Raw genomic sequence first — 21844 nt, 5'->3', positions numbered from 1 at the left:
ACACAAAATATTTTTAAGGATATTCATTGAAGCCTGCCTGCAACAGCACCAGCCGCGGAGACACGGGGGTCTCCGAGTAATGGAAAAGAGACCCTCAGTCTTCATTTGGCTCAGGCACCGAAGTCAGAGTCACGAGTCAGAGTGTGTGTGTTTTGTATTTTTATTTATTTAAGTATAGTGTAAACTTTTGTTAACAGTTCGTATGTTATTCATAAGTTTAAGTTAAAAAGGGTTTTGTATTTATTTATATTTAGAATCTACTTTAAACAGTTAATATATTTGGCAATAAAAAAAGCTTTTCTTAGTCAAGCATCGTTTTCTGCACTTTTTTGAAAAAAGAATCGGTTCAGGCACCGTTTAGGCACCGGTATCATTTTAAAAGTATCGGTTAGGAACCGGTATCGGATAAAACCCAAACGATACCCATCCCTAGAGTAGAGACGCGTTCTCTCTTCTTCGTTCCACAAAATATACGAAAAACAGGCATTTTTTCGAATATGTAAATGTTTATTACATAATAATACGGTGATCACAAAGTCACTGTTTGTTTTTGTCCTGCAACAAGAAGCAACTTTTGTTTTCTCACATTAAAAATGTGTTTTTCAGCATTTGGTGTCAATCCAGGGTATCCGCAGGGTCTTGAAAAGTATTAAAAGTGTGATGGGAATTTTAATTTCCTGGTGAGGAAATAGACCATCAGACTGAGTGATAAATTCAATAATATCAAAGTACTTAATTAATGGTCAAGAAAACAATTTACAGAGAATAGAGTTGAATACAAACAGAGTTTCTGAGTGAACACTTGGCCAAGCGGGATAGAGCTGTCAACACCACTGCAGGTATTGAAGGTCTGACGATTTGGATGAAAGAAAGGCTGTCTTAAATACACAATCTGACGTCACAACATCATCTTCCCATATCACGCGGAACATCACAAGTTCAGTGGTTGGAACCTATCAGAGAAGAGGCAACAGTCATACTCCTCTCCTGAGGGAATAGACATTTGGAACATCAAATAGTATCAAGTTCATCCATGGCCAAACAGACAGATATCTACTGGTATCAGGCTGACGCAAACATTACTTAGATTTTATAGCGGTGTTCTTTAGGTCATTCCACCTGTACTTTGAGCATAGTTTTGTGAACAACATGTCATTGTAACATTTCAGAAGAGAACAGTTAGATTTTAATAATTTCTGTGACAAAAAGTTGATATATAAATTTAGAGAAAATCAAGACCCTTAAAAAGTCTTGAATCTTTTCAAGACTCTGTGCAGCCGATGTTCTTTTCCTCTTTTACTGTCAGGCCTCAGCCGAAAAAAGGCACGGTTATTGAATCAGGACATCGCAACCGTTTATTTTCCTTCACACTTCAAAACTTCTCTCTCGACAACACCCCCTTTCAAAACAAGAGTCCCAACCAACACCTTGCTTATAGCAGGAACTACACAGACAAGGTCTGTCAGAGCGCGAGACCGTAGCGCTTGTCGCTGTTGAATCTTCCATGTAGAGGACGGCTAGCTGCAAATAGTGCGCTCTTTTGAAGTTGTGCTACTTTATAAAAAAACCAGTGTTCATCTGAGAATAAACGTCTGTTTTCAGCTGTCTTTTAGTCCGTTTTTTTTTTTTTGAGAAGTCATGGAAATTTGTTTTAAATGCACATTCAAACTATTCCATCTGTCAGACATGAGCATTATTATTATTGTAGGTTACATATAAATGTATCTTAAATATAAAATAAAGTTTTAAATTAACTTTTACAGATTATTCTGCGATTAATTCACCTTGTATTCGTGAAACATGTGTGGGACGGGGACTTGCAGGAATAATTTCTCTGCAAAAGAGAGCTCCCTACTACTACGACTGCAGAAGACATTTTCAGCTCCGTGGACTTGTATTTTAATTCAGTGGGACATGTGCGTCGGTATCACAACTGAAAGCGCTGCCTGCTCGACAGGAAAAACCTAGGGGGTTGTGAGGAGAATACTTGAGAAGTCGCAGAATGCAACTTGGAACCATTGTTTGCATGAATTTAAATCAAAACACAATAACTCAAAGAAACAAACTGATAATAAAATCAAAAACTGAAAACAGTTGACGTGTCACGATGTTTCGACCCTCTTGGGTCTTCTTCAGGTCTTATTTGGCATGCTAAAAAGCTAAATATTTCTATCTTGAGGCTGTCTGAGGAAGGTGTGAATTAAGAGTGAAAACTGGTTGAACTGGTTTCAGCTTGGCCTGGCAGGCCTCAAGTTTTATTGCCCATTGTTTGGAGGTCAGATCTCAGGACTTCACCCCCAACACCATCAAGCTAAATTATTATTATTATCTAGCGTTCATGAATCTGTATGAATGCTTGTCTCAAAGATTAAGCCATGCAAGTCTAAGTACACACGGTCGGTACAGTGGAACTGCGAATGGCTCATTAAATCAGAATTTGCTTTAGTGAAACCCAAAGATCAATCAGAACGCTGTGACCTTGACCCTTCACCCTGCAGTTTCATAAAGGTTCACCTCGGGGGGGCTGGTCCAGAGCCGGCGGACGCTGACACTCTTCGCATGGAGCTCGCCGATCTCCAGCAGAAGTACAACCTGCTCATGGAGGAGAACAAAGAGCTGAGGAACAAGGTGAGAATCCTTCATCCCCAGTGAAGGTGTCAGTGTCTGTGCTGCTGTGACCTCTAACCTTCACCTCTCATTTTCCAGATCATGCAGTACGAAGCGTCACCTGAAGAGGGCGCTGCAGAGTAGAGACGCGTTCTCTCTTCTTCGTTCCACAAAATATACGAAAAACAGGCATTTTTTCGAATATGTAAATGTTTATTACATAATAATACGGTGATCACAAAGTCACTGTTTGTTTTTGTTCTGCAACAAGAAGCAACTTTTGTTTTCTCACATTAAAAATGTGTTTTTTAGCATTTGGTGTCAATCCAGGGTATCCGCAGGGTCTTGAAAAGTATTAAAAGTTGATATATAAATTTAGGGAAAATCAAGACCCTTAAAAAGTCTTGAATCTTTTTCAAATTCAAGACTCTGTGCAGCCGATGTTTTTTTCCTCTTTTACTGCCAGGCCTCAGCCGAAAAAAGGCACGAGAGACGGTTATTGAATCAGGACATCGCAACCGTTTATTTTCTTTCACACTTCAAAACTTCTCTCTCGGCAACACCCCCTTCAAAACAAGAGTCCCAACCAACACCTTGCTTATAGCAGGAACTACACAGACAACGTCTGTCAGAGCGCGGGACTGTAGCTCTTGTCGCTGTTGAATCTTCCATGTAGAGGACGGGTAGCTGCAAATAGTGCGCTTTTTTGAAGTTGTGCTACTTTATAATAAAACCAGTGTTCATCTGAGAATAAACGTCTGTTTTCAGCTGTCTTTTAGTCCGTTTTTTTTGAGAAGTCATGGAAATTTGTTTTAACCTGTTAAGCAGCACCGGCTCACGGGCGGGCCGGTGCTGCCGATAAGCCTCAAACATTCTTATTTTCAGAACTGCCTCGTACCGCTAGATACTGATGCAACATATCATTAGAAAGCTAAGATTCGACTGAATTGCATGAATTTAAATCAAAACACAATAATTAAAGAAACAAACTGATAATAAAATCAAAAACTGAAAACAGTTGCAAGTCACAACGTTTCGACCCTGTTGGGTCTTCTACAGGTCTTATTTGGCATGTTAAAAAGCTAAATATTTCTATCTTGAGCTGCGAGGTCCATCTACTACAACATTCGGAGCAAGAGTGAGTGAGGAGACTGAGGGCTCCTCTATTTATAGGCTGCCTCTCACAGACTCCTCCCCCTTGTCTATTCCACTGTGATCCTTTAATTCTATAACTGTGAATTAAAATAAACTTGTTTATATATATAATCATTCATGATACCGTGTTTCTATGAATATATTATATTTTATTGGATGTAGTGATATATTTATGTATTTATATTCTATTTAAAATAAAATTGTGACTTGTGACTTTGAATGAATTTCGTATATCGATAAACTGTGATTGTTTTAACTCACATATCAAATTACATGTTATTAATTTGAGTTGTCTACATCCATGTATTGTTTTTGTAATAAATCATGTTATTACTACATGGGAACATCCACAAATTGTCTTTTTTTCAATGGTCTTTGTGATTTGTGGGTTTCTTTCTTGTGAGTAAATAAATATTTATATATATATATGTGTGTGTGTATTTATTCTTTTTGAAAAGTGTAATTTGGAGAGTATGTTGTACAGAATATCTGGACTTATATAAACACTTTTGTTCTCAAGTTATTAAGGTTTATGCAAAGCTCCATTGTGGTTAGGCTTAGGGCCAGGATCCATGGTTAGGGTTAGGCAATAGTAGAGGAGACTTAGGTTTAGGCATGGGTTAAAAATGGATAGGGTTAGGGCAATAGGCCATGGCCAGTCTTATTTAGTCTAGTTCGGAGGTTAGGTTTAGGCAAGGGTCCATAGTGGTTAGGGTTAGGGGAAGAGTCTAAGGTTGGGTTTAGGAAGAGAGAGTGTGTGAGTTAGGTTTAGGCAATAATAGAGTAGGTTTAGGCTCGGGTAGAACATGTTAGGATTAGGGCCCTTGTCCACGGCCAGGATTCTAAAAAAGTAAACAAAAAGTCCTTCAAAAATAAAATGCCACATTTCATGTTCTTCTATTACATATACAGTATATATATATAAATACATACATATATATCTTACATGTACAACCAACTCTATGAATTGGGTCTCCTGGGTGCTGAATATTATCTTCATTCTAATTAAATGCCCCATGTTGTTTAGGAGTCATGAAATATTCACAAAATTGTTGAATCTATTTTAACATTCAGGCCACTTACACTTTACTGCAGATCATATTTTTTAAAGTAAACCTCTATTAAATAAAGTACAACATTACAGTTTTTATGGTTTGAAATTGTCATTTATTATCACACTGGCATTTAATTATCACGGCAAACAATTACACTGCACTAAACTGTAAGTGTTAATGTAAAGTGAAAATAACAAAACCAGTCTGTATGACTTGTGAACGAATATAATTCACGTCTTTCTATACTAAAAACACAGAGTGTTCATTTGTCCGGGAGACAGTGAACGTCCCTCGCTACAGCTCCAGCGCTCCTCTACGGAGCCAATGCAGGTCACGTGAAAAATGATCCAAAGACTCGTACCCGGAGACCCAGTCGGGAAATGAACGAATCATCTCTGCTTCCTTGACTGAGTCTATGGAACAGTCCCGATGCGCGGCCACAAGAAAATGAACGAATCTCTCTTTGAGAGGACTCGTTAGTCCCGAGTCCTTGTAAGGATTCGTTCATAGTGAACGAATCGTTCACGACCGACACATCACTATACTGCAGAGTTGACTGAACCATTTACTGCTCAGTGTGTGTGCAGTGTTTCTCACACCACAAGTACATTCTGACTGCCATATTAATTTCAATCTAACCTCTTAATTTGTCTCTCAAAGTGGACCAGATTGATGCATCTTTACTTTAAAATGTACTATATCCTCTTCCAAGAGGGTCCAGGGTCCATCCACCATGATCTCTTCAAATCCTGTGGGAAACACTGTTGTGTGCATGTGTGAGTGAGTGATGTTATTGTTATAAATAAATTGTGCCTTTTGGCTTAGTAACTCAATTTATTCTTTTGAGCGTGATTCCCTCCCGGCCTATATGAATTATTTTGTGTTGATACAGTGCTACATAGAAGTTCTGGCAAACTTCATTTAATTTTGCAATCTCAAACTCAATTGTGTCGCTGATGTATCCGGTTACAGCTCCTAGTGGCGCTGGGGTCTTGACAAATATTGGAAGGGTCTTGAAAAGGGTCTTGAAAAGTATTGAATTTAATCTCAGGATTGCTGCATATACCCTGCAATCGTCGTTTGTAAACGAAAGCACAAGATTCTTCTTACAAAGCCAAAAATACAAACATCAAATATTGATCACTCACTTGACTTTAACGTCAGTGTCTTGACGGGAATGTGACGAAATGGAAAAAACAGGCCGTGTGAGGAGGAAACATCAAAGTGTCTGTTCACATGAATATCAATAAACAATAAATCTGACTCGGTTTTGATCTGAGTCCTGGGTCAGTCTGTGAAATCTACAAACATCAAATATGGATCACTCACAAATTTCCTCTGCATTAAACTGTCACATGTGCTGCCATCGAGTCTGTTTGAGGTTATACTATATTTATATTCGGTGTTTCACCTGCCACCACTTTGAATCACATCTGAATCTGATAATGATGGTCAAACCTTTACATTTCCACAAGTGGGAGGATGAAGCCGAGGCCTTGTTGGCATTTCGGCTTAAAACAAATAAACAGTTGCTCAAAACTTTTAGGAAATCAATCGATCAATCGACGACTTACTGTCTCTAGACGGTTCGGGGTCGTTAGTTGTGAACTGACTAAGAAAAGGAAGTGAACCAAATCAATACGCTTTTTCTATTCCATTCCAAAAACCACAATTTCACAGATTTTTTTCTGGTTGAATTGAACTTTACTGCTTTATTCATGAATTTAAAGAACTTCATAAAAGATCTGATACAAAAAAAGGTCTTAAATATTATAATTTTTGCATGGTTCTCTCTATTGGCAATAACATGATTCATATGTTTTTTTCTCACGGCAAAAAATAAAGTTTATTTTCATCATCAATCTGTCTGTCTCATTGTGTCTGATAAACACAAACTGTCATAGAGGACAAACCGTCATGTGAAAATCCTGCTCAACCACTAATGCATGAGTAATAACACACAATAGTATTTTATTCACAGCCACACAGGTATTTTACTTTGAAAATTCCCCTTAACCCTTTGATACACAAGCTAACTGTTAAATCCCTTCTAATGCACAACATGGGTCAGAAAGGACTTTCGTTTAGGAGAAGGTTCCTATAATGAAATAGAAGATGAGTAAAGTCTTTGTCATCAAAGGAACCTTCTTCATGTAGGTTCCTTTGATGAGATAAAGTTCAGGTCGTCAGCATCAGAGGTTTCAGACTCAGAATCAAGACCAAGAATTGCCTCCTGATCTTCATCATCCCATCTCTCATAAAGCATCTTTAGGAACCATGTCGGCAGTAAGTGTGAAATGATTGGGACCAGCCAGACAAACACTCTGGATAGAGAAAACCAATGTCTCCTGCTGTTCAATCGGTCTATTCAGTATATACTGAAATATTTCGAGTTTTATTTGTAGATCTAGCTTTGGTTAGCTAGCCAGAAAAGAAGCTAGCTAGCTAACAGCCACTAAGTATTATTCACATTTCTCGTTCTCACTGGTAATGGATTGTAAAATAAGACGAATGGCCAGTGTTCGATAGTGAATACAAACTGTACAGGTCATTATTGACCCATATGCAAAAAAAGTGATGTAGAAATCAAGAAAGAAAAACAAGATATTAAAAGAATAGTTAGAATATGAAATAATACCATTGATTTATTTTAAAAATACAGCAAATAAACACTGAAAAACTCACTTCTGACCCATGTTGTGTATCAAAGGGTTAAGTCCCTTTACCTGGAGCTTAAAAACATCTGGAATATCACATATCATAGAGTTACAGTATTTCACTACTCGTGTAAAGTATCTAAATACTTGTTTACTGTTAAAGAACCAAACAGTTGTGATTGTCATTGAGTTTAATGAGATTCCCCTGAATAACACTCACCTGCTGGAGGAGTTTAAAGCAGAAGCGGCTTTGATCCTTTGTTCTGAGAGGGAAACATGTCGCAGATCATCAGGACGAAATCGCTAGGTGCTCCCCGGAAGCTTTAGGAAAACCCGGAAGTCACAGTGACTGGAGGGGACGCGCCCGATGTGACACAGCGCGCTGAGGAAAGCTCGCATGATTTATAGATCGGCGCTGCGGATATGCCGCGTAAATCAGATGATCAACAACTGGCCCAGGCTTCTCGGTGATTGGCTGACAGCTGTGTTGCCAGGTCGGGTTGTTTTTCCTCATTTAAATGTAATTCCAGCTCTTGAATCCATCAAACCTCAGAATATGGAATCAAACGAGGGTCACTTGTACTTTTTGTTGTTTTGTATCAGTAGAAATATTCTTTGCATGTGGGAAAAAGTTAAAGCATGCAGGTATGTTGTATTTATATTTAAAAACAGGATTGGTAGCAGTGGATTTATTTTGTCAATGGTTAGAATATTGTGCATATACATACAATCTTTTTCAGCAATACAAATATTTTGTACAAATGTAAAAAAGTTTTGTATCTGTGGAAAATTTTCGCTTTAGATACGAGTTGTAGAAACATTACATTTTTTTTTGAAAACTATAAACTGAATAAAGAAGAGTGAATACACATTATTAAAACAAATAATTGTGGAAATTCAACAACACTTTCGTGACGTTGAATTTACTTTATTTTCGTCCAACCTGGCAACCCGGACTCCTCCAACTTCTGCAAGCTAAATGCGACAGGACGAGCTGTATTTGTAAAATATAATTATAAACCTTTATTCAGCCTTAACATAGTCATTCTTCTTCTTCTATAAAACATTAATTCAACCAGTTCAAAAACTACAAACGCCTTTATCACGTCTTCCGGGGTGTACCTGTTGTTATGGCAACGACTGGAGCGATCGCTGTGCGTTGAAGAAAAACAAACAAACAAACACACAAACAGCAGCTGTCGGTGTTTCCTGCTGAGTAACAACCGGAAGTTAAACAGTTGTCCCCGCGTCATGGCGCATCACAGAGTAAGTGTGCGACTCGTTGTGTTATTATTACTGGTTGTGTGCTGGGAATGTTGTGGCCCGACGCTGGTGGCTAGCTGGTGGCTAGCTGGTTAGCATCGTGTAGCCGGGCCCTGAACGCACCACAGGCTTCTTGGGCTTTGATCTCTTGTCTGTCTCCTTCCAGGCCGCAGAGTCCAAGCGGGAGCAGTTCAGAAGGTACCTGGAGAAGTCCGGGGTCCTGGACACCATCACCAGCGGTGAGTACACAACCAGCTGGTTAGCATGGAGTCACTGGGAGCCACTGGGAGCTCCCCCCCCCCTGTGCTCAGCTGATTCACGTCTCTTTTCCCTGTTGCAGTTCTAGTGGCTCTGTATGAGGAGACCGACAAACCCAACAACGCCCTGGAGTATCCTTCACCTGCCTGAGCAGCTGTACTGGTGTTAATGTGGCTGACATGATGGTTTGAGACCCGAGGACCCCCCCACATAGGTCTAAAACCAATATTTATCATGGGGATTTGGTCCAGGTCCAGCTAAGGTGGGCCAGCTGCAGCTCAATGCTTTGTGAGGTCACAGGTCAGATGCTCGTCAGTGATGATGGAACCTCACAAAGCATTGAGCTGCAGCAGGTTCACCACTTTCCTTTTCACACTTCTCATTTAGCAGCGTGTGTGTCATCATCAAATTGATTAACTTCTCTTAATTTGTACGTGCTTTTTTCTCAATTTGTGTGTAAGAAGAAGAAGACACAGTAGATGGAGGCAGAAGACGAAGCTTGTTCCTCGTGACCATAAAGCAAAATTATTATTATCTAGCGTTCATGAATCTGTATGAAAAGAACCAAACCTGCTTTAGTGAAACCCAAAGATCAATCAGAACGCTGTGACCTTGACCCTTCGCCCTGCAGTTTCATAAAGGTTCACCTCGGGGGGTCTGGTCCGGAGCCGGCGGACTCTGACACTCTTCGCATGGAGCTCGCCGATCTCCAGCAGAAGTGCAACCTGCTCATGGAGGAGAACAAAGAGCTGAGGAACAAGGTGAGAATCCTTCATCCCCAGTGAAGGTGTCAGTGTCTGTGCTGCTGTGACCTCTAACCTTCACCTCTCATTTTCCAGATCATGCAGTATGAAGCATCACCTGAAGAGGGCGCCGCAGAGTAGAGACACGTTCTCTCTTCTTCTTTCCACTAAATATACGCAAAACAGGCATTTTTTTCGAATATGTAAATGTTTATTACATAATAATACGGTGATCACAAAGTCACTGTTTGTTTTTGTTCTGCAACAAGAAGCAACTTTTGTTTTCTCACATTAAAAATGTGTTTTTCAGCATTTGGTGTCAATCGTCGTTTGTAAACGAAAGCACAAGATTCTTCTTACACATTGAAATACAGACACAAAATATTTTTAAGGATATTATTGGACATATTAATTTAACCTTTGAATATCAAGTAAAAAAGCAATTTCATAAAAAAAAGCATTAATTTACAGGTCGCTGCTCATGTGCCTGATGAGAATTAGAGGTCTGATAGATGACAGCACATTTAAGAAGCTTTATTTTGTTCATACTATAGAGGAGGGAGGTGTTTTCCATTGTGATGAAGCGTGATTTCATAAGTACTTTTAGCTGGATCAAATATGTTGGAACCGACGCTGAATTAATTCAGTGTCACTGATTTAACAGTATCCGGTTGCATAACTGTGTTGTGGCCTGAAACAACTTTATAGATCTGTGGTTCAGTTTTCCATCCCACCGATGTTCCATCCGACCGGATCATTAAAATCTGTCTGATGCACGTACCCGTCCTGCATGATGTGAATCAAACAAATCGGTTCACTGGTCTGGGAACCTTTTAGAGCAGATTCATGTCTAAAAGTTTGCTGCTTTTTGTTTTCAGTGGCACAAACATCTTTGAGTTTCTGTTGCATCCAAAGCAGAGACTGTAAATCAAGATGGACGACACGACTCCATTTCCCAAAATATATGGGCGTCGCCCTCTTGCACGTTTGACTTATTTTGCAGCCGGAACCTGCGGAGTAGAGATCGTGGTGGGGAGTCGCAGGTTCGGGGTCCATCCGATAAGCATGCTCGACCAATCAGGAGCCAGTGTCAGCTGTCAATCAGGATGTTTCACCCGTTTTTAAAGGATCAAATATCCAATTAAAAACAAACTTAACGTAAAAAAATAAACACTTAGTACGATCTACGTAGAATACCTGAAACTATCTTTAGAAAAATTTGAACTAAGCCGGCCACCAGGGGGCCATCGATGTGTTTTGGCTTCACTTTTGTAGAAACTGTCATGGCGTCCATCTTTATGTACAGGCTATGACCCACAGGTCTGTTTATATCTGCAGGTCGGTCGGAGCTCGCCTGCTGCTGGCGCTGCTCGCCACCGACACCCTGCGGTTTGTGGGCGAGGCCGTGGGGCTGTTGCTCTCGCGGCTGTGTCGAGACACCGAGCTCAGCTCCCCCGCTGAGTCCGGGCTCTGAGACCTGCTCGCTCTCTTAATGTCTGCCTTGGAGAGCATCCTGGCCCTGGGGCCCACGTGGCTGCCGCGCAGCTTCATGCTGCTGCCGTTGCCGTGGTAGGAGTCGCCGCTGTCCGAGCCGTTCCCCTCCACCACCGTGGAGCAGTTCCAGGGCGGACTGACCCTCCGAGTCTTCCTCGCGATCCCTGACAGTGTCGGGCAGGAGGAGGCGTCTGCCACAGGGAGGGTGGGATACTCGGAGCGAGCACACTCCAGGTCCTCGTGATGTGGAGAGCGTTCCTCCGGTTCCTCCTGTTTGTCCGCGGGAGGTGAACGCGTCTCGCTGCTGGTGTTGTTGGAGTTGCTGTTCTGCTCCGTGGGGCTCGGCACGCCCTCCTTGCCGTCCTTGTGGCCGTCTGGCTTTGCACCGGGGTCTCCTTGTATTGGGATGAAGGCCGAGGAGGCATTGAGCAGAGGGTAGTTGGGTCCGTTGCCCTGCTTCTCCAACAGCAGCATGTATCCACTGGGTGCTGTGGGGATGGTGGTCTTGCGTCCCACCGAGGTTCCCGTGCAAACCTGATGAACGACGGAGTTCTTCTTGGACTTGTTGACGTAGTACTCATCCAGGTCGTCCTTCAGGTGCGGGTAGTAGTCCAGGATGCCCTTCTTGAGCTTCTTGTAGCCCAGGTGCATGATCTCCAGGAGGCTGAGGAAGAGGGAGATGCAGGCGATGCCTTGCATGAACATCATGAACACGGACTTCTCCGTGGGCCTGGACACGAAGCAGTCCACCACGTTAGGACACGGCTCCCTCTCACACTTGTAGAGCGGGCTCAGCCGGTGTCCGTACAGGATGTACTGACCCGTCATGAAGCTGACCTCCACCACAGAGCGGGTGACGATGTGCGCCACGTAGGTGCACAGCAGGGAGCCTCGGAGCGGCGCCTTGTTGAGCTTCCCCTGCTCCAGCTGCCTCATCTCCTTCTCGATCCTCCTCCGCGCCTCGGCCAGGTCCACGTCCACCGCCTCCAGCTCCCGGCGCAGAGCCACCTTCTTGCAGTGGCGCTCCTTCTCCAGGGCCCGGAGCTGGTAGATGGCGTGGCCCATGTACACCAGGGAGGGCGAGGACACGAAGATGACCTGCAGCACCCAGTACCTGATGAGGGAGATGGGGAAGGCCTGGTCGTAGCAGACGTTTCGGCAGCCGGGCTGGTCCGTGTTGCAGATGAAGTCCGACTGCTCGTCGTTCCACACGTCCTCCGCGGCGACGCCCAGCACCAACATCCGGAAGATGAAGAGGATGGTCAGCCAGATCTTGCCGACCATGGTGGAGTGGATGTGAACCTCCTCCAAGATCCCTCCAAGGAAGTTCCAGTCCCCCATCGTTTACATCAGCAGGGCTGGAGTCGGTGAGGTCAGAGGTCAAAGTCAAGATCATCCCTTAACAATCAATACTGGATTTTTGGCTTTGATGCTGATCAATACTTGGGAGGTTTTAAACCCAACAAGGTTAAATCAGCTCAGTTTTATTTTACATAAACACAGGCAGCAATATCAAAAAGATCAGTAGTTGTTTTTCTATTTTAGTAAAACTTATACTATTCCTCTTTTTAAAGAATTAAATAAGTCTGAAACTTTGGTCATGTTTGAAATTTGCGTCTCAGACATAAATAAGAATATAAATAAATGACTGACTTCCCAAAGCTGCAGTGTAAAGTTCACAGCCTGACACAGAAATGTTTGAATATTGATATCAATTTTTATCAGTTTGCAAAAATCTGATCGATCAATTTGACTTTTTTCCATTTTACTTCCATTCACTTCCCTTCAGTCTGCGTAGTTTTACTTTTATACATTTAGCTGCAGCTGGAGCTTCCTTTCAGATTCTAGTGTAAATGTATATTCTGGCACAAACTTGATTATATTATACTGTACGCACATTTTCTATTGACACTCATGACTCTGGTCAAGTTTTGAAGGCAGGACTCGGGCTTGTATCTGAGTATTTGTTCTTTTACTCAATTACAATATCTATATTCTATCTTTAACGAGGTTTGACACCACACAACCAGTTAACCGTGTCACAGCTGAACACTAACACATACGACACTGTACTAATGTGTGTATGACCTTGAGCTAATGATTTGAATGCTCTAATTATAGGCGTTAATGGGATTAGATCAAGCGATAACAGATAATCAATCGACCTCAACAATCACATCAAATATAAATCAATAAATCAAACCTGTGATGTTATTCACAAGCAAAAAACGAGAAATATCAAATGTCTCACTGACTCACCTTCATGTTGGAGATGAAATGTCACAATAAAAGCCTTTCTGCTGCGGCTGCTGCTGAACTCAGTCCCACAGGATCATCTTTTATTTTCTTTATCCTTTCTGGAAAAAGTCAAAAAAGCTCCCGACGACGTCAGACGACTTTACTGTCGGTGAAAACTGGACCAAAACCAAATAAAGCCGATCGCCTCCACTTATAGTCCGTGAGAGAGAAAATCGATGGATGCTGGTGAAATGCTCTGTTGCCATTTACCTTGCAGCAGTGAGAGCGTCCGGCCCCGACAGTGACTGAGGCTGAACTGGGCTGCAGCGGCTTCCACTGTTGGTCTGGTTGAACCTAAAGGACCCTGAACTGGTTTGATCCTTCAAGTTCCCACTGGACACAACTGGTGCACTGGGTTGTTCCCTCCGCTGGGATGGTTCCCTGTATGAGAGTTAATCTGAAATCACATCTGATTCCAAAGTGGATTCACATCTTGATTTGGTTTATTGCCCACGACTGAAAATTGTAATAAAGTTCTTGTTCACTCAGTTAAAACAGAAATATTCAACCTCCAGAAGAATCCATGTTGCAGAAGTGATCGTTTCCAGCCGATTTCTGTATTTTAATGTTTTACTACTGTATTAGTTTCATAAAGGAGCTGTGTCAATGAAGTTTATTCTTGTTCATTTCCAAATAATCTTCCTGAAAAGAACCATTACTCATATGGTTCTCTTCGTTTATACATTATAGAACTGTGGTTAAAATAGAAAGTGACCACTCAGTAAAACTCAAGTTAATTCAGAGCGAGGCTGTGATCTTAATTTATAAAATTGTGATTATCTACAGACATAAGATTCAGGATATAAATTAAATATTAACTAGAAGTAGAAAACATATTGTGTTGAATCTTTGAAACGTGATTTAACTGGTACCTGCTTGACTTCATGAAGTGGAACATTGAGGCTTCATGTAACTGCACTTTTTGTTTGATCATTGTTTTTCAGAGGCGTGTCTGATCGATGGGACACGTCCGATTTCATACATGGCTGCATCTCTGAATCTAATTTCAGTTATTCCTGCAGCTACTGTTCCATTAAAAGGAAATCAATGAACAAGGCTGGACCCAGAGCGACAGTCTGTGAACCAGGGAAACATTTCAGTTCCTCCCCATGTTTCCTTCACATCTTCTGCTTAAAGGATTCCCCCACAAAGTTAACAAACTGAAGCCACACGTCGTTTCTTTTTACAGAACGTTATCATTTAATACTCAAAATAACAGTTTCTTTCTACGGATGAGAAGATCGGGAGGATAAAACATGCCGTGACAACAAGAGCCGCTCAGAAAAACTATCAACACAGTCGGATAAAGACCCGATGATTTTTGAGGAAGTGTTGGAAAATGAAACACCTTTAGAAAAAGGTTCTACTGTTACAGAAAACACCACAAAATGAAAACGGATTAATGTCCAAACAGATTCTGGTCGACAACACTTTTTAAAAAGATCGCGTTATTTTTGTCCAAACAAGAGATTTCAAATCGGGATTTTTTTTTGTATTTTTTATTCCGTCCAGGCAGCCAGAGGTTTTAATGTTAAAATATAAAAATATCAACTTGAAGTTTAATCCATCAGTGTCAGTTTTCATCCTTCAAAGTCACATTACTGCTGCAGGAAAACTCGTTTTGTAGCCGAGAGTAAAAGTGGAAGATTATAAATAATGTGCAACGTGATGAATTATCAATCAAGCTGAGTTTTAAATTGATTCTTAATAGAGACACACATTTATCTCTGTGGCTGCGTAAAAAAAGAGAAGAACCGCCCAAAAAACTTTGAATCTACGTTTGAGAAAACTGGTCACGTGGGACAAAACCAGCTGTTTTCAGATATGAACTCTGGAGAAGTGGATCTGGATGTTTCCACACACGAACACAGCAGGAGATCAAGAAGTCATCCTTGACTTCTTTATCCACGTCTTCTATTCACCTGTTTTTCAATGACGTCTTCCTGCTGTATTCTCACGTGAACTAACTTAGACATTTTCCCAGAGGGCAGGTGGGAAAGTTCCAGAAAATGTCCGGACCTCAGGTCATGTCTGAAAAGAAGCTGCTCTGACTCAATAACAACTTGGATTCCTTTTAAAATACTGTTTTTGCAAAAATGGGTGCATAGGGTTTAGAAAACTAAATTATCAGCAACTGTATGTAAAAAAAAAAAAAAAAAAAAGACAACAGATTATTCCTGGCCGACTACCACTGAACATAGAACCTGCAAACTGCATTATGATCCTATCAGGAAAGATTACCAAAATTATTTTATAAAAACAAGCAAAGGACCTTGGGTATTGTTCATAAAAGGAAGCTGCAAAAACAAACTTTCTACAAATGGTTCAGTGGACGTTACATTCATGTCAAACAAATCTTTTCTTAACAAACAACCAGCTCTGGTACTGAGCTGAAGGAAGGTTTTAAAGGAGGGAGCGGATACTTCCTAGCGTCCTCCTGACTTGCGTCCCGCCCAGGACCTGGAGCGAGAGCGGGAGCGTGATCTGGACACCGAGCGGGAGCGCGAGTGGGTCGGGGAGTGTGCACGCCGCACCTCTTCCTCCGGGTAATGGGAGGTCGAAGCTTGGTTGATGTTTTCTCGCTGAGGCGCCGATCTGGAGCGCGATCGGGATCTTCCTCTGGACTCTCTCCTCGGCCGCTGCTTGTATCTGAGGACGCAGAAGGTTGAGAGAGAGAAAACCAGCGGAGGTTAGGGAGCTGAACTGGCAAAAATAGTTTGTTGAAAAGAAAGTTTGATAAGAATAACACTTCAAGATTTCCACTTTAAGATGCAACAAGACACACCAGCCCAATATTACACCAATGCAACCAGGGAACAGTTTGGCTTGGAGGTAGAAATATTATAAGTGGAAACCCAGGAAAATATAAAAGGGCCGAACAAACACATACAGAATCTGACATGGTGCTGAATGGTTAGTGAACTTAAAGGGAAGTTGTACCTGTCTTCCTCACGGCTCCTGCTCCTTCCTCTTCCATTCATCCGCCCACGAGATCTGAGGAAACAAAAGAGCTTATTCACCGTTCCCATTTGAAATGAAAGTCTAATGAGACTAAATCACTTAAGAGGAACACTCACTCTCGCGGACTCTCTGAGCGTCTGCGCCTGCGCTCGCACGACGGGCTGCGGGATCTGTACCTGTCGTAGCTGCGGCTGCGGGAGCGTCTGCGCCGGCTGTCCCGATCGTAGTCGTCGTATCGAGAGGATCTGCCGGGAGAAGGCCGCTCCTTCGTCTTCATCTGGTTGGGAGCTGATGGAATGGGACACGGTTCAGACAGGAACACGACTGTTCATACTGTTGTGTAGTAAATTTGGTCATTAAATGTGTTTTATGCCTCATGAACACAACAAGCTGTTTCCTCGATGAATAGGTGTTTAAACAGGGTGATATCACCAGGAAGGAATCACACAGTCACCAACATTCAAGTTAAATCTGAATCCACAGCAGAAATGATGTAGGTAAGTATAAGTTTGGTCAGAAACTCACTCTTTCTGTCGCCCTGTGCAAACTGGATTTCAATCTGCCGGCCACCAACCCACTTCCTGTCCAGGCTGTGAAGAGCATCCTCTGCGTCTCGCACGTCCTCGAATGTGCTGAGTGGTTAAGGGTCGTATTCGCTCTCATGTGTTTGGGCAAATGTAAATCAATGTTTTCCTCTTGACCAAGCAGCGAGCAAAAGAAAAACTAGTTGTCTTTGCATAACAGAATTGATCAAGTCCATTATAACAGGAAAAAAATGATTATATTGTTCACACCGTCTTCATTAACATTATATTATATTCATGTAAGCAAGACGGAGGGTAAAACATTTTCCTAAATTAGTGTGGCTTGTTTTAAGAGATTAAAACAGAATTTTATGCACACACACAAAATATCAACACACAAATAAACCATCAGTTGATTCTTGTAGAGATTAAAGATGAAGCAAGATTTTCAAACACAAATCAAATCATCGTCTGACGGATAAGTATAAAATAAATAATAAATAAACAAATCAAACACAAATCAAATTGTTGCTTAATAAATAGATTTGATCAAAAAAATTAAAAAAGTCATCGATATCACAGGGACAAGTTGACTTTGAGGTCATGTCAGATTCTTGGATTCGTCTCAGGAGGATACAAAATAATTCAGACTCGTTACCTTTGCTTGACCTTGAACTTCATCTTGATCTTTACACTCTTTAATCGACTCCCACAGAGACTCGGGTTTCCTGCTTGACTTTTAAACCTCTTTTCTTTGCCCATTCTTTGCCGCCACTTCCAAGCCTTGTCTTTGTTCCCTTTTCCTCTTCATGCTTTACTTTTCTCTTTTCAACCTTTTCCCCCTCTCTGATCCTGAAGGCCCCTGTGTGACTTGTCTTTACAGCTACTCTACACAGGGTCTTTGTTACTCTTTGAGGCCAGTTCCACAACTGGATGCTTTTACATTTTCTGAAGCAATAACAGAGAAATATGTGCGTTAGATATTCAATCAAATTAGGTGCAAGGAAAACATCACAATAAAAAACACACACCACTGCTGAAAGAATAGTTAAAAATCATTTTGTTAGCAAGATGAAAAAGAACACAGTTAAAACATGATTGGGAAAGGATATTGAATGTATGCAAATCCTCTTGGTCGACGTGTATAGAAGTCAAGTGGGATGTAGACGTCTACTATCGGCCCATAGCGGCCAAACTCACGCCGCAAATCCTCAGGCCTGAACACCGTAAATACAAGTATGACTCAACTGACCATCACGGGGAAACTCTACCTACATCATCAACCATGTGACAGCAGCTGGTGGCTGAGCTAAAGGGACATTTCACACAAAACACAACGGGACATTGTCTTTCTTACCTGGAGGCTGATCCACCTGTTTTTGCATAGTGCACCTGTTATCTAACTGGAGTCACTGTGGATTAGAAGTGACTTTTCCAGTGAAATTTAATTTGAATGATCCAATATGGCTTCTTAAAATCCAAATTATCAAAATATATGCAAACGTTTTTTAAAGCAACACTATGCAACTTTTTTTTTAAACAAATAGCCTCATCAAAAAGAGTTTGATAGTTCAGTGACTGAATATGTAAAATGTTTCCTTCAACTGTCACAATCAGGTCCAGCAGGTTTGAGAGTGAAACTGAACCGTGGATCAGTTTAAAGACGTAGAAGTTATTAAAAAACAGCTTTAACTAGCCCTAACCCTAACCCTAGTAAAATGTGAGAAACATAGTGTTGCTTCATGATGAATAAAAGTTTGAGGGCAGTTTCGTGGGGGAAATATCAGAATCAATAATGTGCACTTAACACAAAGTGAGTTTCATTTTAGACGCTTCTTGTTCTGTTGTGTTTTGTGAACTGTCCCTTTAGCACGTTTTGTTAACATGCAATTAAAATGTGAAATCCCAGTTTCTACATTAAAGTTCAATTGAAAAAAAATCAAATACAACCTGTAGAATTTAAAATATAATGTTTCAAACTCGGGTCCCTGTGTGAAACCTACAGGTTGATGCTTATTACACTGATGTACAAATCAAATCTTCTAAGTTTTAAAGGTTTCCTCCTGCATAATATACAAAGTATACTCTGAATACAAGTTGTTAAGTAAAAAGTATTTGTATACTTTGCTGCTTGGATCTATAAAGTGATATTATATAAATAAAATAACCTAACACGTCATCCACCTGTGTCAATAACACGTGAATATATTATGTTTGCTTTTATGTGACGTCATGTGTAAACTCAAAGGGACTAAACCGTTTAAGAACGTTAAAACAATGTAAACAGGCAGATACAATTAATAAGTTAAATTAAATAATGTTAAATATTGGGCCTGTGTACTGTGTTCGCTGCAGATCGAATCACAACAAACACACACGGTTCTGTTCACGTGTTAATTTGAGGACACCTGAGTGTTTGTTAGCTAACAGCCGCTAGCTCGGTTAGCTCGTTTGCTAAAAAAACTCGATCTCAGTGCAAACACAGAAACGTCCCCGGGACACAGGATGTCCCCGAGGACACTTTGCACTAAAGATCAAACTTCTGTTTCACTTTGAACATCAGTGAGAACGAACTCCATTATTATTCTGCACGACGCTTCAACGTCAGGCTAGCAGTAGCATGCTAAGCTAACGGAGCTAGCGGAGGGTTAGAGGGGGGATCGTGCTCGACCCCGCGGCGGTGATGGCGCCGGGACGCGGACTCACCTGGACTCATCGCCGATGTTCCTGACAAACAGAGACGTGCTCGGAGGCCTCATGTGTCTGGCCATGAAACTAAAGTCCCGGAGCGGCGGAAAAACGTAGCTACGGAAAAAAACAGCGGCGAGAAACTACGCTGAGCATGCGCAGTTAAAAGGCGCCTTGTTCGCTGCTCTTCTTCGTCCGGGTGCCTTTGAGGGCGAACAGTGACGAGGTACATTACCGCCACCGCCCGGCGAGGAGGGTGAACTGCAATGTGAAGTGTTTAAAATTAGATTAGATTTATGTTGGTAATTTGTCTAAAGAGACAAAGAAACAAACATAAATAGACACAATGATCAAAGAAACACAAAATGACCAATAAACTAATTCAAGGAACACAAGTTATCACAAAAAAACAGAACTACAGAAGAAGAAAACAACCACAAAGACAGTGACACACAAAACATTATCAAAGGAACCAAACGCCCACATAGACACACAAGACGCATTGTTTCTATTGTTTTGTGTCATTTTTGTGTCTCGCTCTATGATTTTTTTTACAAGTGTGTCCAGGGGTCTGTTGAGTCTTTTTTAAATTTTTTTGTAGTGAACTGAATACAGACAAGTATTTTGGTTTATTATTGAACTTTATTCAATGATTTAAAATGTATAAAGCTTCCTTCATGACTTCTAGAGGGCCCCTGGCTGGAGGCTGAGAGGGTCAGAGGTCGATGGATGAGCCGACAGCTGCCAATCAAACTCGTTTGCTTCTGCTGATGAAAGTCACTGATCCAGAAGTGACCGTCTGGAAGCAGAGACACAAACAAACATGACTCACACAGGGTCTGTGTTCTTGTCTAAAACAGAATATCTCACATTTACAGCAGATTATTAAAATTAAAGCATCTAACCTCGACCATGTCCTCTCCCTGGATCTCTCGGACAGACGTGAATTTAGCCGTCTCAGCGATCAGCTTCCCCTTCTCCTCTCTGACGGTGCACTGCACAGGAACACACACAAGAGGGTGAAGAACTGAACCAACTGTCAGAAAGGGTCGTTTCCTACTAATCTAAAACATGTTTGTAATAAACACATCAACCTGGAGGATTTCTCAGTAAAAGAATACGCCAGAATATCTAGAGACACAATATTTGAAGGTTGACTTTACCACATTTGATAAATAACTTAATGTCCAGAAGGTTTGGTTTTTTAATGAGTTATATATAGAAACATTAAATTGAAGAGGAGGGAGAATTGAAAAAGCACATTCACCCATTTTTAATTAAATGTATGTTTATTTCTTTATATTTTGATATTAAGAGTGTTATTATGAGGGTAAATGGGGATGAGGAAGGATGGAAGGGTTTTATTTAAAAGAAACAAAAAGGCAATAAACAGAATTGAAGTGGAAAAAATATGGCATGCAGTCAAGAACAATGCCATCCTCTAAAAAAATAAATAAAAATTCAGTAACAAATTACAAATAAATAAGAAAATTAAATAATCACTCTCTTGTGACTCTTCTTCATGAAAAACTCCTCCCTCCATTAGAAGATCTTCATCTTTTACATTTCAGTCCCATGGGTGAAACCTTCAATAATCTCTACAGATATTAAGTGAGATCTGTGATATCTCTGCACGACTGTTTTCATTATATACACAAAACTAAAAAACTACAGACTTAACCCTTAAAAACATCATCTCTGACATCTGTTCCTCTGTTACTTTGTTTGAAATTACCTTGAACTTCTTGCCATCCAGAGACTCCATCTCTGACTCCTGTCCGAGGCTGAACGAGTGAACTTTGGTGCGGACAGGAGTTTTCATGGTGTAGGTGAAATCTTTTCCTTTCTGCTCGATCACCATCACCGGTTTGATCTCCTTGCGCATTTTCACGACCATCTGAGGTGCACCTGAAACCCAGAGATAACAAATAAACATGTCTGCTCACGGTGCATCAATTAATCAATCCCTCAAATATGACAAAACATCCGTACCAACTATCTTCAGGAACTCCTCCAGATTTTCCTCAGCATAAACTTTCCATGTGCCGCTGAAATCCATAGCTCCTGGTTGTGCTGCTGCCTTTGGGTGTTTGTTGTGCATGTTGTGTTAATCCCGTCACAAACCGCTGGTTGTCATGTTG

General features: G+C 41.2%; 4 protein-coding genes across 5 annotated transcripts; 1 reads left to right on the top strand and 3 right to left on the bottom strand.

Annotated features, from left to right (window-relative positions):
- The first annotated feature begins 8451 nt into the window (after window positions 1-8451).
- Window positions 8452-10050, top strand: mycbp (MYC binding protein). The gene is made up of 5 exons (XM_061092217.1): window positions 8452-8740; window positions 8904-8976; window positions 9078-9126; window positions 9627-9756; window positions 9835-10050. Exons 1-5 carry the CDS (start codon window positions 8726-8728, stop codon window positions 9877-9879), a joined length of 312 nt encoding a protein of 103 aa, XP_060948200.1. The 5' UTR covers window positions 8452-8725; the 3' UTR covers window positions 9880-10050.
- Window positions 10051-11064: 1014 nt separating this feature from the next.
- On the bottom strand, window positions 11065-12573 carry LOC133025533 (gap junction alpha-9 protein-like). Its single transcript, XM_061092216.1, has one exon. The coding sequence runs from the start codon at window positions 12571-12573 to the stop codon at window positions 11065-11067; it is 1509 nt and encodes a 502-aa protein (XP_060948199.1).
- A 2133-nt stretch (window positions 12574-14706) lies between these two features.
- On the bottom strand, window positions 14707-19869 carry LOC133025532 (serine/arginine-rich splicing factor 10-like). 2 transcript variants are annotated; one of them, XM_061092214.1, is made up of 6 exons: window positions 19722-19869; window positions 18128-18232; window positions 17017-17120; window positions 16608-16779; window positions 16471-16524; window positions 14707-16179 (listed from the first exon to the last, which is right to left on the bottom strand). In XM_061092214.1, exons 1-6 carry the CDS (start codon window positions 19784-19786, stop codon window positions 15957-15959), a joined length of 723 nt encoding a protein of 240 aa, XP_060948197.1. In that variant the 5' UTR covers window positions 19787-19869; the 3' UTR covers window positions 14707-15956. The 2 variants fall into 2 exon arrangements, with proteins under 2 accessions (XP_060948197.1, XP_060948198.1); XM_061092215.1 differs by having other exon boundaries at window positions 16668-16779.
- Window positions 19870-20325: 456 nt separating this feature from the next.
- LOC133025530 (fatty acid-binding protein, liver-like) lies at window positions 20326-21834 on the bottom strand. Its single transcript, XM_061092213.1, has 4 exons — window positions 21696-21834; window positions 21439-21611; window positions 20609-20698; window positions 20326-20502 (listed from the first exon to the last, which is right to left on the bottom strand). Exons 1-4 carry the CDS (start codon window positions 21802-21804, stop codon window positions 20452-20454), a joined length of 423 nt encoding a protein of 140 aa, XP_060948196.1. The 5' UTR covers window positions 21805-21834; the 3' UTR covers window positions 20326-20451.
- Between the last annotated feature and the right edge of the window lie 10 nt (window positions 21835-21844).

Source organism: Limanda limanda, chromosome 19 (genome assembly GCF_963576545.1).
Source record: "Limanda limanda chromosome 19, fLimLim1.1, whole genome shotgun sequence".
Taxonomy (NCBI): Eukaryota; Metazoa; Chordata; class Actinopteri; order Pleuronectiformes; family Pleuronectidae; genus Limanda; species Limanda limanda.
Note: the sequence above shows the minus strand (reverse complement) of the source record. Positions and strands in the feature narration are given on the sequence as shown.

What these genes read in the sequence shown, in the direction of transcription:
- LOC133025530 (XM_061092213.1), bottom strand. Translation starts at nt 21,804, where the DNA reads ATGCACAACAAACACCCAAAGGCAGCAGCACAACCAGGAGCTATGGAT. An exon ending in TGGATGGCAAGAAGTTCAAG is followed by an intron (nt 20,699 to 21,438) that starts GTAATTTCAAAC and finishes GTTCCTGTGCAG; the next exon opens with TGCACCGTCAGAGAGGAGAA. An exon ending in AGGGAGAGGACATGGTCGAG is followed by an intron (nt 20,503 to 20,608) that starts GTTAGATGCTTT and finishes CTCTGCTTCCAG; the next exon opens with ACGGTCACTTCTGGATCAGT.
- LOC133025533 (XM_061092216.1), bottom strand. Translation starts at nt 12,573, where the DNA reads ATGGGGGACTGGAACTTCCTTGGAGGGATCTTGGAGGAGGTTCACATC.
- mycbp (XM_061092217.1), top strand. An exon ending in CCTGGACACCATCACCAGCG is followed by an intron (nt 8,977 to 9,077) that starts GTGAGTACACAA and finishes TCCCTGTTGCAG; the next exon opens with TTCTAGTGGCTCTGTATGAG. An exon ending in AAACCCAACAACGCCCTGGA is followed by an intron (nt 9,127 to 9,626) that starts GTATCCTTCACC and finishes TTCGCCCTGCAG; the next exon opens with TTTCATAAAGGTTCACCTCG.
- LOC133025532 (XM_061092214.1), bottom strand. Translation starts at nt 19,786, where the DNA reads ATGGCCAGACACATGAGGCCTCCGAGCACGTCTCTGTTTGTCAGGAAC. An exon ending in TGCACAGGGCGACAGAAAGA is followed by an intron (nt 16,780 to 17,016) that starts GTGAGTTTCTGA and finishes CCATTCCATCAG; the next exon opens with CTCCCAACCAGATGAAGACG. An exon ending in CGCTCAGAGAGTCCGCGAGA is followed by an intron (nt 16,525 to 16,607) that starts GTGAGTGTTCCT and finishes TTGTTTCCTCAG; the next exon opens with ATCTCGTGGGCGGATGAATG.